This window comes from Zerene cesonia, unplaced genomic scaffold (genome assembly GCF_012273895.1).
Source record: "Zerene cesonia ecotype Mississippi unplaced genomic scaffold, Zerene_cesonia_1.1 Zces_u005, whole genome shotgun sequence".
In the NCBI taxonomy this organism is placed as follows: Eukaryota; Metazoa; Arthropoda; class Insecta; order Lepidoptera; family Pieridae; genus Zerene; species Zerene cesonia.
This window is the reverse complement of record NW_024045135.1, coordinates 217,557-231,993: the sequence shown is the minus strand read 5'-3', so window position 1 is coordinate 231,993 and position 14,437 is coordinate 217,557. Positions and strand designations below refer to the sequence as shown.

General features: G+C 36.4%; 2 protein-coding genes across 3 annotated transcripts; one reads left to right on the top strand and one right to left on the bottom strand.

Moving 5' to 3' along the window:
- The first annotated feature begins 466 nt into the window (after positions 1-466).
- Positions 467-7,249, top strand: LOC119838763 (mitochondrial intermediate peptidase). 2 transcript variants are annotated; one of them, XM_038364863.1, is made up of 13 exons: positions 467-613; positions 911-1,050; positions 1,452-1,711; positions 2,159-2,410; positions 2,648-2,836; positions 3,045-3,183; positions 3,346-3,523; positions 3,653-3,816; positions 4,545-4,766; positions 4,920-5,033; positions 5,297-5,407; positions 5,604-5,786; positions 6,205-7,249. In XM_038364863.1, the coding sequence occupies exons 2-13, from the start codon at positions 925-927 to the stop codon at positions 6,325-6,327; spliced, it is 2,061 nt and encodes a 686-aa protein (XP_038220791.1). In that variant the 5' UTR covers positions 467-613; positions 911-924; the 3' UTR covers positions 6,328-7,249. The 2 variants fall into 2 exon arrangements, with proteins under 2 accessions (XP_038220791.1, XP_038220792.1); XM_038364864.1 differs by lacking the exon at positions 467-613 and adding an exon at positions 682-808.
- LOC119838764 (cullin-4A) lies at positions 7,242-14,029 on the bottom strand. Its single transcript, XM_038364865.1, has 11 exons — positions 13,809-14,029; positions 13,233-13,421; positions 12,395-12,541; positions 11,765-11,951; positions 11,271-11,463; positions 10,566-10,867; positions 10,015-10,236; positions 9,410-9,517; positions 8,710-8,880; positions 8,045-8,197; positions 7,242-7,660 (listed from the first exon to the last, which is right to left on the bottom strand). Exons 1-11 carry the CDS (start codon positions 14,027-14,029, stop codon positions 7,565-7,567), a joined length of 1,989 nt encoding a protein of 662 aa, XP_038220793.1. The 3' UTR covers positions 7,242-7,564.
- Positions 14,030-14,437: the final 408 nt, after the last annotated feature.

The following is a 14,437-nucleotide window of genomic DNA, read 5'->3' as shown; positions in this document are numbered from 1 at the left end:
TATTTATTTGAACACGAGGTTGTATAAAGACTTGTCTTACAAGCGAATAATGTGTAACCAAAAACATATGTTTTCACGGCGCAGCACACATGAAATGATTGGATTTATCTACTTTTAAAAAGTGAACTCGTATAAATTGCATCACTAAATAGGCAGTTGTTATATGTAGAAAGCTAATGGCATAATTCATACTAAATTATTTCATATATACTTAGTTATAATAATAAATAATTATAATCCGAATAATTTGTGACAAATTCAACAACAAAAATTATTATAGTTCCTTATATAAATACAGTAAAGATACCGTTGAAACTATCCAAATATAAAAAAAACCACAACAATAAATACATAATATTGTACAATGGTGACTAAAATAAGATTTTGCTTAAATATCTCGTAACCAATACATTAAATATGTAAAAAAAGATCTAAAGTGTCATTGTCATTATTTTGACTGCTGATTTTGACATTTCTACTTATTTTGAGAAATAGCGGATTAGAATTTAAAGAAAATAACTCGAATGAAGCAAATTTAAGATATTTAAATAATTTTATGAAATAGAATTATTCCGTTATTTACAATATTACATTGTGTTATAGTTTATATAAGGTACTATGTAGTTCCATTGTATTTCATCTACAGCTGAATGTAAACAAGCGAGTCCTTTGACCTCTAAGTTTGTGCAATACTTTCAGATTTAGTTGTTGTCTTGACGTGCTTTCCAAGTGCTATAGGGATTCATAAATATTATAAAATTTTTGTCATCTATAATATATTCAATTTTGCAGTGCATTTAAGATAAAGGTATCAAGATTTTCTTTGCTGTTTCATTGATATAGATTTTAAATAAAAGCTTCATCATATTATGCACCCACATTTATAAAAAAACCTCATGTGATCTTGCAGGAAGTAAAAACAAAATGAGAATTGTAAAGCCAATATGGAAAATTGGAAGACGAAGTGTCAGCACCTGGTCTCCATTAGCCACAGCCTTCAACACGAGACCAATACATAGACCTATATTTGACTCATTGAGAGAGAGAACTGTAAGTGCCTTTACATACCATTTGTAACTCAATGGTTAAAACAGTTTATATTTCTTCAATTGTACTGATATAATTTCATTCAAATTTGAATATTGACATCTTAGCAAATATAAGCCTTAACACAGAGTTTGTTTAAGTTTGTAGAATAGGTCTAGAAAAACTTCAAAACTCAAGTATATAATACTAGGTTGTTCAGCATCTTTTACTTTCACTCTACTACATTTAAGATTCCACTTTATAAATTATACATTAAAATACTGTGTAAATATATATAGTATATACTATTTCTGATATAACTTGGTAAACTTCTGATGAAGAGTTATACATATATTTCTTTTGACACAATTGACTGTTTAAGCCTTACAAATTTAATATGACTTATGTAAATAAATACATTTTAGGGTCTCTTCAACAAGCCAGAGTTAACAAGCTTTGAGGGTTTTTACACACTCAAAGAGCAAGCAATAGCAGCTACAGATAGGCTTATAGAGGAAGCCACTACAAACCCAACAAGGCCCATGGTAGAGATATTTGATGAGCTCTCAGACACCCTATGTAAAGTTGCAGATCTTGCCGAGTTTATAAGGATAGCTCACCCTCAACCCCACTTTGCCAGTGCAGCGGAAGATGCCTGCATCAGTGTCAGTGGTGTTGTTGAAAAGTAAGTGTAATGCTCTGATCATTTAAGAGAAGTCTTATTGAATAAATAAAGTTTTTCAGTTGAAAAGGGAATTAATTTAATTGTGAATTAAAGCATCAATAGGGTATGGTATCATTTCAATACAGTTGCATTGGCATGCTAATCATATTTGGCAACCATCTTCTGTGGAGTTGTGGTATTTTTCCCATTGTAAGCTTGCCGATTCTTTCACATGTTACAATTTTTTTCCTGTTTTATCGCTGTCCAAAACTTTTAATAATTATCTCTGAAAATGTGTTCTTTGAAAATTTTTCAAGTTGAATTTACAAGCATTATTTCTAGATGTATTTTCTGTTGAGATTAACACTGACATATAATGACATATAATGTGATAATTTCATTACTAATATAATATAACTTTTTCAATTTGAGACTTTTACTTGAAATGAAATTTATGCTCATCATCAGGTTAAACACACACAAAGGATTGTATGAAGCATTAAGGGACTCAGTTAAAAAAGGTACTTCAGGGGATAAGCATTTAGCAGAACTGTTTCTATTTGACTTTGAACAGAGCGGCATTCAGTTAGAGGAGAATGCTAGGCGGGAAGTTGTTGCCTTGAATGACCTAATACTACAGACAGGACAGCAGTTTATGGCTGGTGCCGCAAAGCCTAGACGAGTCCCTAGATCTGTTGTGCCACAGAATGTTAGACAATTGTGAGTATTTTTATATCTTTTTAAATAATACTACCACATAGAGTTAGAAACACTTTTATTTGGTACTAAACAATATTCAAAATTTATAGAATATAAAATTATAAATAGTAGAAATTTCTTTTCAAATCTCAAGTTTGCCATCTCTAGATTTATCTTTCAAAATTTCTTACGATGGTAATGTTAATAAGCCGCATGACGCTTTTTAAGTAAAAAAAAAATAAACAAATTACCACTCAGTTTCAGCACAGAGGGAGAAGATGTCATAGTGAGTGGTGTGTATGCCGAGTGCGGAGAAGCAGCCGCGAGAGAGGCTGCATACCGTCTGTACCTCGCACCGGATATTAGACAGGAACAGTTGCTAAGCACCACACTCCGGGCGAGGCATCGGTTGGCACAACTCTGCGGTTTTGATAGTTACGCCGATAGGTGAGGGAATTTCGATTTATTGAGGGTAGTTGTTTAATTTTTTTATCGGCAAGCATTTAGCTTGCTTTCCCAAAACTTTTTTTTTATTTACATACTTATACCCAGGTTATACAAAATTTGTGTACAAATGCTATAAAAAAATTTATGAATAAATTTATTACATTTCACGGTTAAGTCATATATGAACATTGAGGGGGTATTTTTTCAGAGCAATAAAAGCCAGCACAATGGAAAATTCCTCGAATGTACGTGAATTTCTCGATATATTGTCAGATAATCTTCATGATAGGGCCAATGCTGATTTCGAGGCAATGGCGCGTATGAAACGGCAAGAATCTCCATATCAGGTAAATTTGACCATTTGAAGGAAGAGAAAACACGAAAGTCTGCAGCACTTTCATTACATACATTCTTGCAATTTTATAATTTTTATAAAGTAGAAAGGAACAAGCGAATTAATAATATACCCTTTTACTTCATAAGTAACATCAATTATGGTTTTTCTACAGGAAAAGTTAATGTGCTGGGACACTCCATATTTTACTCATAAAGCAAAAACACAGTTACTCAATGTGGCCAATTCAGACTTCAGCCCATATTTCTCACTAGGAGGGTGTATGGAAGGTCTGAATATGCTGTGTCAAGAATTGTATGGTATTACTTTGAAATCAGAAGAAATGTTGCCAGGTAAATGACTCGGAAGTTTTTGTCATTCAATGAAAACACTAATTGAAAAAAGTAGTAATTTAACAAAAATTGTAACTCTATTGAATTATTTCTTGCAAATAAATCCTTATCGATTATTTATTTATACAGGAGAATCCTGGGCACCTGATGTGTACAAATTGGCCGTCGTCCATGAGACAGAGGGTCTTTTGGGTCACATATATTGTGATTTATATGAGAGGGCAGGAAAACCACACCAAGATTGTCATTTTACTATACAAGGAGGAAAATTGTTACCTGACGGAACTTATCAGGTAGGTCATGGATAGGTTTTTAATATAACTCATATTAGTCACAAATATTGTTCATTTAATTTAATTTTTCATAAAAAAGCAGTGGTGGCTCAGTGGTGAGGACCTCGGACTTCAAAATCGATAAGTCGGGGTTCGAGACCGGGCGAGCGCGCAGGAAATAAATTGATTTTTCAATTTATCTGCGCATGTAGATAACATCACCACTGCTTTAACGGTGAAGGAAAACATCGTGAGGAAACCGGCATGTCCAAGAATTAGAAGTTCGACGGCATGTGACATCTGCCAACCCGCACTTGGCCAGCGTGGTGGATTATGGCCTGAACCCTCATAGGAGGCCTGTGTCCCAGCAGTGGGAACATATATGGGCTGATGATGATGATTGTTCATTTATTAATTAACAAAGACTACGAATTTGTCTGAACGAACGACTGTAACCGAACTCGAATCGAACCCCTGTAAATATGGACTAGAAATAGTATTAAAAAACGTGAATTTCTGGCTAATTTTTATTACAGCTTTTTGTTTACAATCATTTTAAAAATTAAAAATAGACATAAATTAGTTTTACGTTTCATATAAGATAGTATTAATGTGTCAATAGAATCAAATGCTTACGTGATAAATGTTTTACAATTCGTACAATCGATGATTTGATACCCTTAATGGGTGCGTTAAATTATGAGTATCAATTTTAATATGCGTTTAACCGTAACGTTATTATTTGACAGAATCCAATAGTGGTGATAATGTTATCGCTGAGCGGCGGGCACCGCGGCGGGCCGGCGCTGCTGAGCGCGGGCGCGGTGGACAACCTGTTCCACGAGGCGGGGCACGCGCTGCACTCCATGCTGGGCCGCGCGCCGCACCAGCACGTGGCCGGCACGCGCTGCGCCACCGACCTGGCCGAGCTGCCCAGCGTGCTCAGCGAGCACTTCGCCTCCAGCCCGCAGGCGAGTGCCGCTCCGTCCCGCGAAATTATAATACAGAAAGAAATATGCCTGTGTTTCCCAAAATGCCGCAAAAAAATATTTGCGACTTATTTGTCTATCTATATGACGGTACACACGGACAAACTCGAGACTGAAACGAGATTATGTTCGCAGGTGGTGCGCCGCTTCGCGCGCCACTTCCAGACGCGCGAGCCGATGCCGGAGTCCATGCTGCAGCGGCTCTGCGCCTCCAAGTATCTGTTCGGTGCCAGTGAGATGCAATTGCAGGTATTTTGTTATTGTTTATCTATTGAACTCAAATTTTAAATGAAATTAAGTTAAAATTATTCACACATACAATAGAAGTATTTCCAAAATAAAACCGCTTTGTCGAGAGCAAAAATATTATGTCAAATGTAAACAATTTTTTTATGCTTTGACTACTTGAACAGAAAAACAGGCGTACTTTTACTAAGAATATGCGTTGTACACACGAAATGCTTCTTTTATTCTTCTTCTTCCATTATAAAAACCTAACTACGAAACATCAGGTGTTCTACTCGGTGCTGGACCAGCTGTACCACGGGGCGGGGGGCGGCACCACGGACGCGCTGCGGCACGCGCAGCAACACTACTATGGGTTGCCGTATGTTGAGAATACGGTTGGTGAAAGAAAACACTAAACTCGACTTTTATTTTTCAAGTCTTTATTAAAAAACCTGATTACTTCTTGTTCATAATTTTATTACTATGATATTTTCATGAATTCAAAATATTATGATATATTTGTTTTAAATCTTCATCTATCGATATTCGATACAGTATCACGCAAACATACTTATGTAATCGTGACGACAGGCGTGGCAGCACCGCTTCAGCCACCTGATCGGTTACGGCGCGAAGTACTACTCGTACCTGATATCGCGCGCGCTGGCGTGGAGCGTGTGGCGGCAGAACTTCGAGGCGCGTCCACTCAGCCGCGCGGCCGGCGACCGACTGCGACACGCGGTGCTGCGCCACGGCGGCGCCAAGGAGCCTCAGGTGGGTAGTTTGACAATTTGATCTATAGATTGTTTATTAAAAAGATAACGCGCAATGTATGTACGTTAGTGCGAAACATAAGTACGTTGCGCAGTAATTAGTGCACGATTGAATAGTTGTTGGTTATTATAAAGTTAAGTAAAGAAAAGTCTTGAAAGTTAAGATAATCTTTATACATTTATGTTATGTGCATGCGTCCTTGTTCCGATTGAAGGTCCGGCAACTAGTTATTTTAATTCTGCTTATTTTTTCTTTTCGGCAATTAGCGATGAGCCTTCTATGTCCTACCAGGCTAAGACAAATATTTTTCCATCTAGTATTGAACCCACTAGACGACTTTTCAGCTACTCTGCCTCGCACCTTAAAGTAATTTGTGTATTAAACTTACTAAAAAAAAAAAAAAACAAAATACTTCTAGATATTACTGCGTGACTACTTGGGCACTGAGATCACTCCGCGCGCGATGGCCTCCGCTCTCACAGACGAGCTGGACTACCACAAGGACCATTTGGACACTCTGCTAAAGACCCTGGAGAAATAGACTGTTTGGTTGATGTACAGGAACTGTTTATAGATGAATTGTGTGATGCTTAATCCAATGAATTTATCCAATATAATTGGCTTGGTACATTCGTTATAATGTTACCCTGTATCAAAATTATAACAAAAGTGACCAGGTTAATTTGGTGAATGGACAATGTAATCTTTGTCATTTATAAATTATACATAGAATATTTGAAATATTTGTGGGAGATATTCGAAGTAATTACAAATAAATCCCTTTTCAATTTCTATCCCAATCACCTTTGTAAAACCAAATATACGTAAAAAAACTTTTTAGTCCCCCAGCAAATTCAATTCAAAACTTTCCAATTACATATTCAATGACAAAACAAGGTCTAACATAAATCATAAATAACTAGTAAATAACAAGTACATAAATTTCACTTACATATGGTTAAACCAATTTGAAAACTTCATATTAAACTAATCAAGATTGGCTCAAATTATAGATGCAATTATTATGGTCTTGGTACCTTTGGGAGGTTATTCTATGCTTGCCATAATTTATCAATTATTTAAAGCAATATATAACTATAGTTTATTTCTATTATTTTATTTGACATATGTTGCTCCATAATCATCATTACATTGTCTTCCATTTATGAAAATGAATAATAATTCGAGCTTATTTCGTGTTACTGGGATATTTGAAATCGATAATAAATTTCTGGATTAATTTTCTGTCTTGAAATGCATATAACGCTTCTGTGAAATTGTATGTATGAATGTTTCGATATGACGATATGTGGATGCATCTCATTTAAATAAAAAATAACGTATCTAATCTTCCACCTTATATTTATTTGTATATTTAGATCTTTTAACAATTCTGATAGTATTATGTAGAATCATTTGTGAGTTATTTTAAGATGTTGAAATAAAACAAACTCGGAAAATTATAAATAGTTTTATTTATCCCTCCTCTATATATTACGATGTTATATTAGATGAAATAGTAAGATGAGCCCAAGTATGTATAAGCGATAGCCGTTTATCAATCGAAGACTATATCATATTTGTAATGGAGACAGTATATCTTATAATATCCAAAGTGAATCGTACTTTAGAATAAAATGTAATCCAAGCTATATTGCACACGAAAAAAACAGCAATTTAGTCCGTTAAATGTTTATTGAAACGAATCATTGGTCTATCTTAGAGCGGTACATCTACTAAGTGAGGGTAGTTGGCAACAGAGTAGAGCGGTGCAGAGATTACGCGACGTAGTTGTACTGGTTGGGGTTGTCCTTGTCGCGCTCCATGTAGTCTCTGTCGATCAGCGACTCTATGCGCTTCTTCAGGTCCGCCGGCTGCAGGAAAACGGGCGATAGTTAACTGATGCACCGCTTAGCGATATAAAGTAATATTGATAGATTTATTATAAGAGAATCTTACGACAGATTGAACAAGGATTGAAACTTGATAAGATATTTTTAGACTAAGTTATATAACACTAGCGAAGTTTTCAATCTAACTTGGCAAACTTTTTCTCTGTTATTTCACTCAAGTGTTACATTTGAACACTTGTGTGAACTAAACCAGCTCCCATAAAGTGTAATAAATTGTGTCCTTTTTAATTCTTTGTTAATTTATAATATACATATATGTAATATATATTACATATTTACTATTTTTGTTATTGAGTATAATTTATTATATGAATATAGACATAGAGAGTGTATAGTGAGTCTCACTTTAACGGGGAACTTGAGTTGGTTGTAGAGCTCGGAGATGAGCAGGTTGTGCGAGAGCGCCTTCCGCATCTTCATGACGCGCACGATGGCCGCGTCGATCTGGTACTGCCGGTCCTGGAACACGCGCTCCTCGGTCGCCTTCTGCTCCTCGCTCTGGAGGATGTACCGCTTTTATTAGTATTATTTTTATGGCACTATTTGGTGGGGAAATCTTTAGGATTTGCATCACTACTAATATTCACAAAAATTCTAAGTAATAAGTTTTCACTCTTAAAGGCTGTCTCTGTCGTGATTGCTTACATGCAACATTGTATTGCCATACGTTGTTAGATATTTTGCAAATGCAAAGCTGTATCGTTTTAATAGTGTGTTGCCAGTTTTATCATCAAATGGATCATGTGATGTGCATAAATCCAGTTCAAATAGCACAGTTAAATAATTTTTTGTTATGTTATTGTTTGGTGGCGAAGTTAGTTGTGTGTATGTGTGTGCACGCGCGTGTGAATGTGTGTGTACACGTTCAAGTTGAGTGTATATAAGTACGTGTGTTTGCGCATATACCATCTCCTTAAACGGAACGGCTTGTTAGCTAAGTACATATGAGTGCATATGCGTGTACATGTACGTACGTGTATACACATGTGTGTGCGCGTGCGTGCACGTACCGTCTCCTTCATCTGTATCTGGTTGATCTTGATGCGGAACAGCTTGTTGGCGAAGTCCCCGTTGAACGCGAAGGCGTCGCTGTCGTGCACCTCGCGGCCGCGCGGCGACTTGCCGAGCACGCGCGCCTTGCCGCACGCCAGCGACTGCAGCGTGCGCCGCAACTCGCCTTCCTGTGCGCGTCAATCCAATCAAATATATCAAATCAAATCAAATTTCTTTATACAGAAATAAATACTTCAAATATTAATAAAATATACTGACACCGCAAGATCCTACATCTTGATGCGGTCTCTTTGAAGACTATCAAAATAGATGTATAATCCATTGCATGAAAAAAGTTAAATAGAAAATGTACGATTTGCTCTGAATCTACATTAATTCGACAGTGTTTTACTTTTATATAATCTATTGATTATATTTTACATATATATAATAAATAGATTGTTAGTAAATCGCGTAAATTTATGTCTGAACATTATACGAACGCGTGTAATGTGCGTGCTTGCGTACCGATAGGGTCAGGCGAGATAAATGATTGTAGGAACTATGCCAAGGAGAGTGCTTGTACTAAAGCTGCGAAGCATTGGGTCCAAAAGGAATCGTCCTTTTATGTTTTATAAAATTTAACATTTCAAAACGAAAGAATATTGAAACCAGAACTAATAGAAGATATATATTATTTATAACCTTAATCCATACCTCGATATTAGTAGTTGCCTTGATGTCTTCAAACGAGAGATTATCGCCATCATTAAATAGGAGTAGAACTAGTGCTTGAAACAGTGATACTTGTAATTCTTTGTTACCCTGTAATATAAGAAGTGTACATATTAATTTAATTACAATTTATACCGTGGTTCGGGTCTACAATAAACATGAAAAAAAAAAGATATAAATAATCGAAGAAGAAAATGTAATGATACGATTCGCGAAAATAATTAAAAGGCATATTTTATTTAATAAACAAATAAGTTGTCAGCATTTAATGCCAGTAATTCAAATTTTATTGATTTGGGGACAAAAGTCAAGTTGTTGCTGAACTAAACGTTCTCCAATTTCTACTCCTCCTCCTCCCGTCAAAAAATGTCATATGTTACTAAATAGGCGGAAGAAAGCGGCGAAACTGCTGGTTCTGTGTGGACACGCCCTTATGTCTTATGCCCTTAGGTTAGATTGTGCGTCGGAGGGTGAGGATCCTTAGACTAATATTTGGACACTTGGGAGTAATAGCGGCTCGGTAAAACTTGGCGAAGTGGTCCTGCGGCACTCGCACTGCCCACTGCACTGCAATGCACTATACCCACCTGCGGGAAGTGCGCCCTCAGCACGCAGTGGCCGAGCGTGGGCTGCCACTGCAGCTTGCGGCCCGAGTGCTTGGCGAGGTAGAACTTGGCGAAGTGGTCCTGGTGGCGCGTGAGCTCGGGCGGCAGGCGCACGTCCACGGGCGGGTACGTCGGCCAGAAGCCCATCGTCAGGATGTACACCGACAGCTCCAGCCCCGAGCCCTCCGCGCTCGCTGCCAGGTGCTGCAAGCCGCACACGCTCACATGGTCATACAACTCTTTAGATGCGACGTCTTTACGTAAGGTTTAAGGCAAGCAGATTTGAATGGAACAATGGATATGATAACTTAAGCCATCGTGCATGTTATATAAAAACATTAGAAATATGATATGACCATACTTTTACAATAAAAAATTGAGTGCTATTTAAATCTGAGAAGAACAATTCAACACAATTTAAAGACAAATGATTTCCTTGGAATATATAATCCAATAGGCCCTATAAAATCCGATTCCAATCAGATACAAGAATAATAGAAAACAAACCACAAACTAGAAATTTTAACACACACCTGTTTATATGTAACATTGATATCCTTAGACAGCTCCATGTCTTTGAACATCCCCTCCAATTTACAAGTGAAGCCACCCCCACACTCTTGTTTCAATTTACTCAGCATAGACTTCTCGGCATCGACGGAGGCTGACTTGCCGACCAACAACCGTTTCGCCAGATCCTTCTTATAGAAAGCCTCAAACACATCCTTGCCGTGAATGAATCTGAACAGAACCATAATTTTATCGAGAAGCCTCTCTAGTTCCTCTTCCGTCGCCTCTTTGTTGCCTGCACGCAGTTTGAGATCGACGAATTTGGCTGAAACAAGTTATATTTTACGTCAATTCCTGTATATTTATAAGTGTGTCTAGTGACCAGGGTCGCTTGCTCAACAAAACTAAACAGTTGCCATATAAATGTCAATTTTAATATAGCGCCATCTATCGGAATTTATAAATTTCAGAATGATTCAAATGGGCATCATAATCTACCCATGTAAATTAGATGTTTCACCGCAGCAAAAAGTAGCCATGTGGTTAGGAGACTATTCCTATCTCAAGACAAAAATCTTATCATAAAATAGCTCTATATGAAAGAGTGATAGGCAAATTTTTAGATTCTTAATTGCTGTACAATAATACAAGTAAACTCTAAACTTAATTTTTATTGACGTTTTATATAAATCAGTCAATCCCAGTGCCAATGACATAATAAGCCTCACCAATTAGTTCAGCCGGTTTGTTCTGCCGCTGGTTGATGAAGAACTCGAAGGCCTCCCGCATGGAGTACAGGAAGCGGTCGTTCCGCTGGAAGCAGGTGTTCACTATGTTGTCCAGCTGCTCCTTGAAATCCAGCAGCTCGGCAACCATTGTCTTATCCCTTTCTGGCTCTATTACTATTGTTCTACCTTTTTTCTGAAAATATTTTGTATGCATTTTAGTATCTTGTATTGATGTGCCCAATAACTTGATTTTGTTTTTTTTAATTTGCAGAGGGTTGATTTTTTGTGCTTCCAATGAGATTATTTGCATACAGGGCCAAAAAAATATTAAAAGTATCCAATTGTTACTTTACATAATAATATCAATACTCAAAAATACAAATGCAATTTTTTCTATTTCGTGTTTGAAAGTTTCTATCACAGAATTAGCATTAAACTTTAAAGTTTGTTTTATTTGTAAATTTCTAAGCTAAAAGAATGTTTGTCACACTTACCTTTATATAAGCATTGAAATGATTACATAACTCATTCAGTCCGTCTTTAACTCGACTGAACAGATTATAAAGAGTTGTTAGATCCGAGAGCCGCGGCCCATCCATAAGGGACTCCAGGCCTTTGCTTAGTATTCCTGTTAGGTGCTCACTTAGCAATTGTCTCTCTACTGTGTGGATTAGTTGCCACCTGGAAAACAAGGAAATTAATCATAAAATATATGATTTAATAACATTATGTATATAGTATTATATTATTGTGCAAAAATATTCTAAGAATTAATTATGTAATGTCATAAGTGGTAGAATTTGTCCCTACAACCCAGAAGGACAACTATGAGTTTTGAATAATATATTTCAATTATGGTGATGTTTTGAATAATATATTTCAATGGTGGTGATGAATAAAGATGATTAAAGAACTGAATGAAAAAAAGAAAATATGCTTAAATTATAAGAGATGATTTTTCATTCAATGCAGAATGTGATCGAATATTACAACAGGACACAGTGAGCTATTTATCAATTATGATGATGAGTTATGAAAGTTATTCATCAATTTCAAAGATAATGAATGACATATTGCAAGAACGATGATGAACAAATAATATCAAAGATGATGACGTCACTAACTTGGTGCACACGTCGAGGTAGTGCAGCAGGCGCTCGTTCTCCTCGCGCAGGCGCTTCTCCACGTGCGCGAGGTACTGCGGCACGGCCAGCTCGCGCATCAGCCGCTGGCCCTCGGCCGCGTACAGCCGCTCGGTGGCTTGCAGGAACCTGCCGAGTGCGTTGTATAATGTAGGGTCGAGAACAGTTTTAAATGTTACAACCAATTAACAAGGGGAAGTATGTTATAAAAATAAACATGAGAGAGATGTACGTTCCAGGCAAATTGTATTATTATGCCGTTTACAAATGGCGTCATCAGTTCACAAACACTCGGCATTTTGTTATATGACGAGACAATACAAAATATGCAGAGAATTCGGAATCAAAATTTCCTTGTTTAGTAAAGGGCACCCCCTTCATCATCATCACAATTGGTACAATTATACAATTCGCCTGTAACAAATATATTTAAACTAACATATTGAGCTGTTCTTTATAAATAAGGTTTTTTTTTTAATGTCACCGTCGGCAATGGAGCTGGTGGGTTGCCGAACGATAAGTGCCCATGAACATTTGGAGAGGTGTAAGGTCGTTTGCAAAACTTATGCCTCTACAAATGGATTGCCGACTGGAAAGAGATTGAGAAAGGAATGACGAGGGGAACAAAGGAAAGCAATGGGAAGGGTAAGGAAAAGGATTTGGACCTCCGGCTCCACCACTCAACGACCGAAACACAGCAGTATGCTATTTCACGCCGGTCTCCTGTAGGGGTGTGGTAATTCCCTGGTGTTAGCTGGCCCAATTTGTGTCGAAGCATGCTTGACTACCACAATTACAAGTTTTAATAATATTAACATACTTATGTTCAAAAGCATCCTGATAAATCTGTAGGTCAGAGAGCATTCGCAACAGACTCTTGAGCAATGATATATCCACCGCATCTCCTCCTCGCTCCCGCTCAATGAGGAGCAGTAAGCCATCCACAGTTCTCGTCTGTATCAATGTGTTCATTGCTATGTGGTGACGAAATAAATCTAGCCCCATATCCCTGTAAATACATTAAAATTATACAGTTATTTTATATCCTAACAATTCATTACATGTAACAAAAGTTGCCAAATATTATAATTATGAATTACAATTAAAATATATTTTTATTGCTACTCTTGAAAACCTATTAATATACACAAGTGAAAATCTGCATAAAATAATGTTTATATCATCAATCAATTCATATAAATTATTATATTAAATATACTGATTAAAAAACAGAAATGACTAAAAATTCAAAGTTTTTCTAGTATTCATAGTGTATATCAAAGTTGTGACAAAGAGAAACAATAAAACTAATCAACACTCAGTTACATTCCTCAAAACAGAATGTGAGCAACATATTGTAGTATTAATATTCTGTAGTAGCATGTACTCTTCTCACCATATAGAATGTATACTAGGATTTTGAAGCACATATGTGCGGTCCAGATATAAGAATATGCTCCGTATCATTATCATTTGCCGACAGTGTGCCCTCCAGCAGTCGTCCATACGTTTGAGAAAGACCTGCCTGTCCATACTCTCTGAGAGAAACTGTTCAATGTTGGATTTAACATGTGCTTCTACCAGGTTCGTCAAGTTTACGTATAGTTGTGAAGCCATCTGGAAATAATTATGATTTTATCATAACATAGTTATTTTTGTAAGATACATGGTTGTATGGCACTATAATTTTTAATTATGTATTTTATGATGCACACTTTCCACATTCATTGCACTTTATTATGCTAATAATTAAAACACAATTTTTTAATATCTATGTAATAATGGTTTATGTAGTGTTATACATATACCATTATTATATTTTCTTGTGTTCAATTTTGACAATATATACATAACTAATACATCAATCTGGGAAAGAACTGTCCCTTTAATATAGGGTTTCCTAGCAAGAAAACAGAGCTGTATTTAAAATATACTGGATTAATTTGTGAGCTCTATAAAGATTTATCTAGAATTTAAAGTCTTCTTATGAACCTGTTACAAGTCATTAGTGTAATGTGTAACATT

What these genes read in the sequence shown, in the direction of transcription:
- LOC119838763 (XM_038364863.1), top strand. Translation starts at nt 925, where the DNA reads ATGAGAATTGTAAAGCCAATATGGAAAATTGGAAGACGAAGTGTCAGC. An exon ending in TTTGATAGTTACGCCGATAG is followed by an intron (nt 2,837 to 3,044) that starts GTGAGGGAATTT and finishes GTATTTTTTCAG; the next exon opens with AGCAATAAAAGCCAGCACAA. An exon ending in ATCAGAAGAAATGTTGCCAG is followed by an intron (nt 3,524 to 3,652) that starts GTAAATGACTCG and finishes TTATTTATACAG; the next exon opens with GAGAATCCTGGGCACCTGAT.
- LOC119838764 (XM_038364865.1), bottom strand. Translation starts at nt 14,029, where the DNA reads ATGGCTTCACAACTATACGTAAACTTGACGAACCTGGTAGAAGCACAT. An exon ending in CCTAGTATACATTCTATATG is followed by an intron (nt 13,422 to 13,808) that starts GTGAGAAGAGTA and finishes ATGTATTTACAG; the next exon opens with GGATATGGGGCTAGATTTAT. An exon ending in AACTCAAGTTCCCCGTTAAA is followed by an intron (nt 7,661 to 8,044) that starts GTGAGACTCACT and finishes GTTTTCCTGCAG; the next exon opens with CCGGCGGACCTGAAGAAGCG.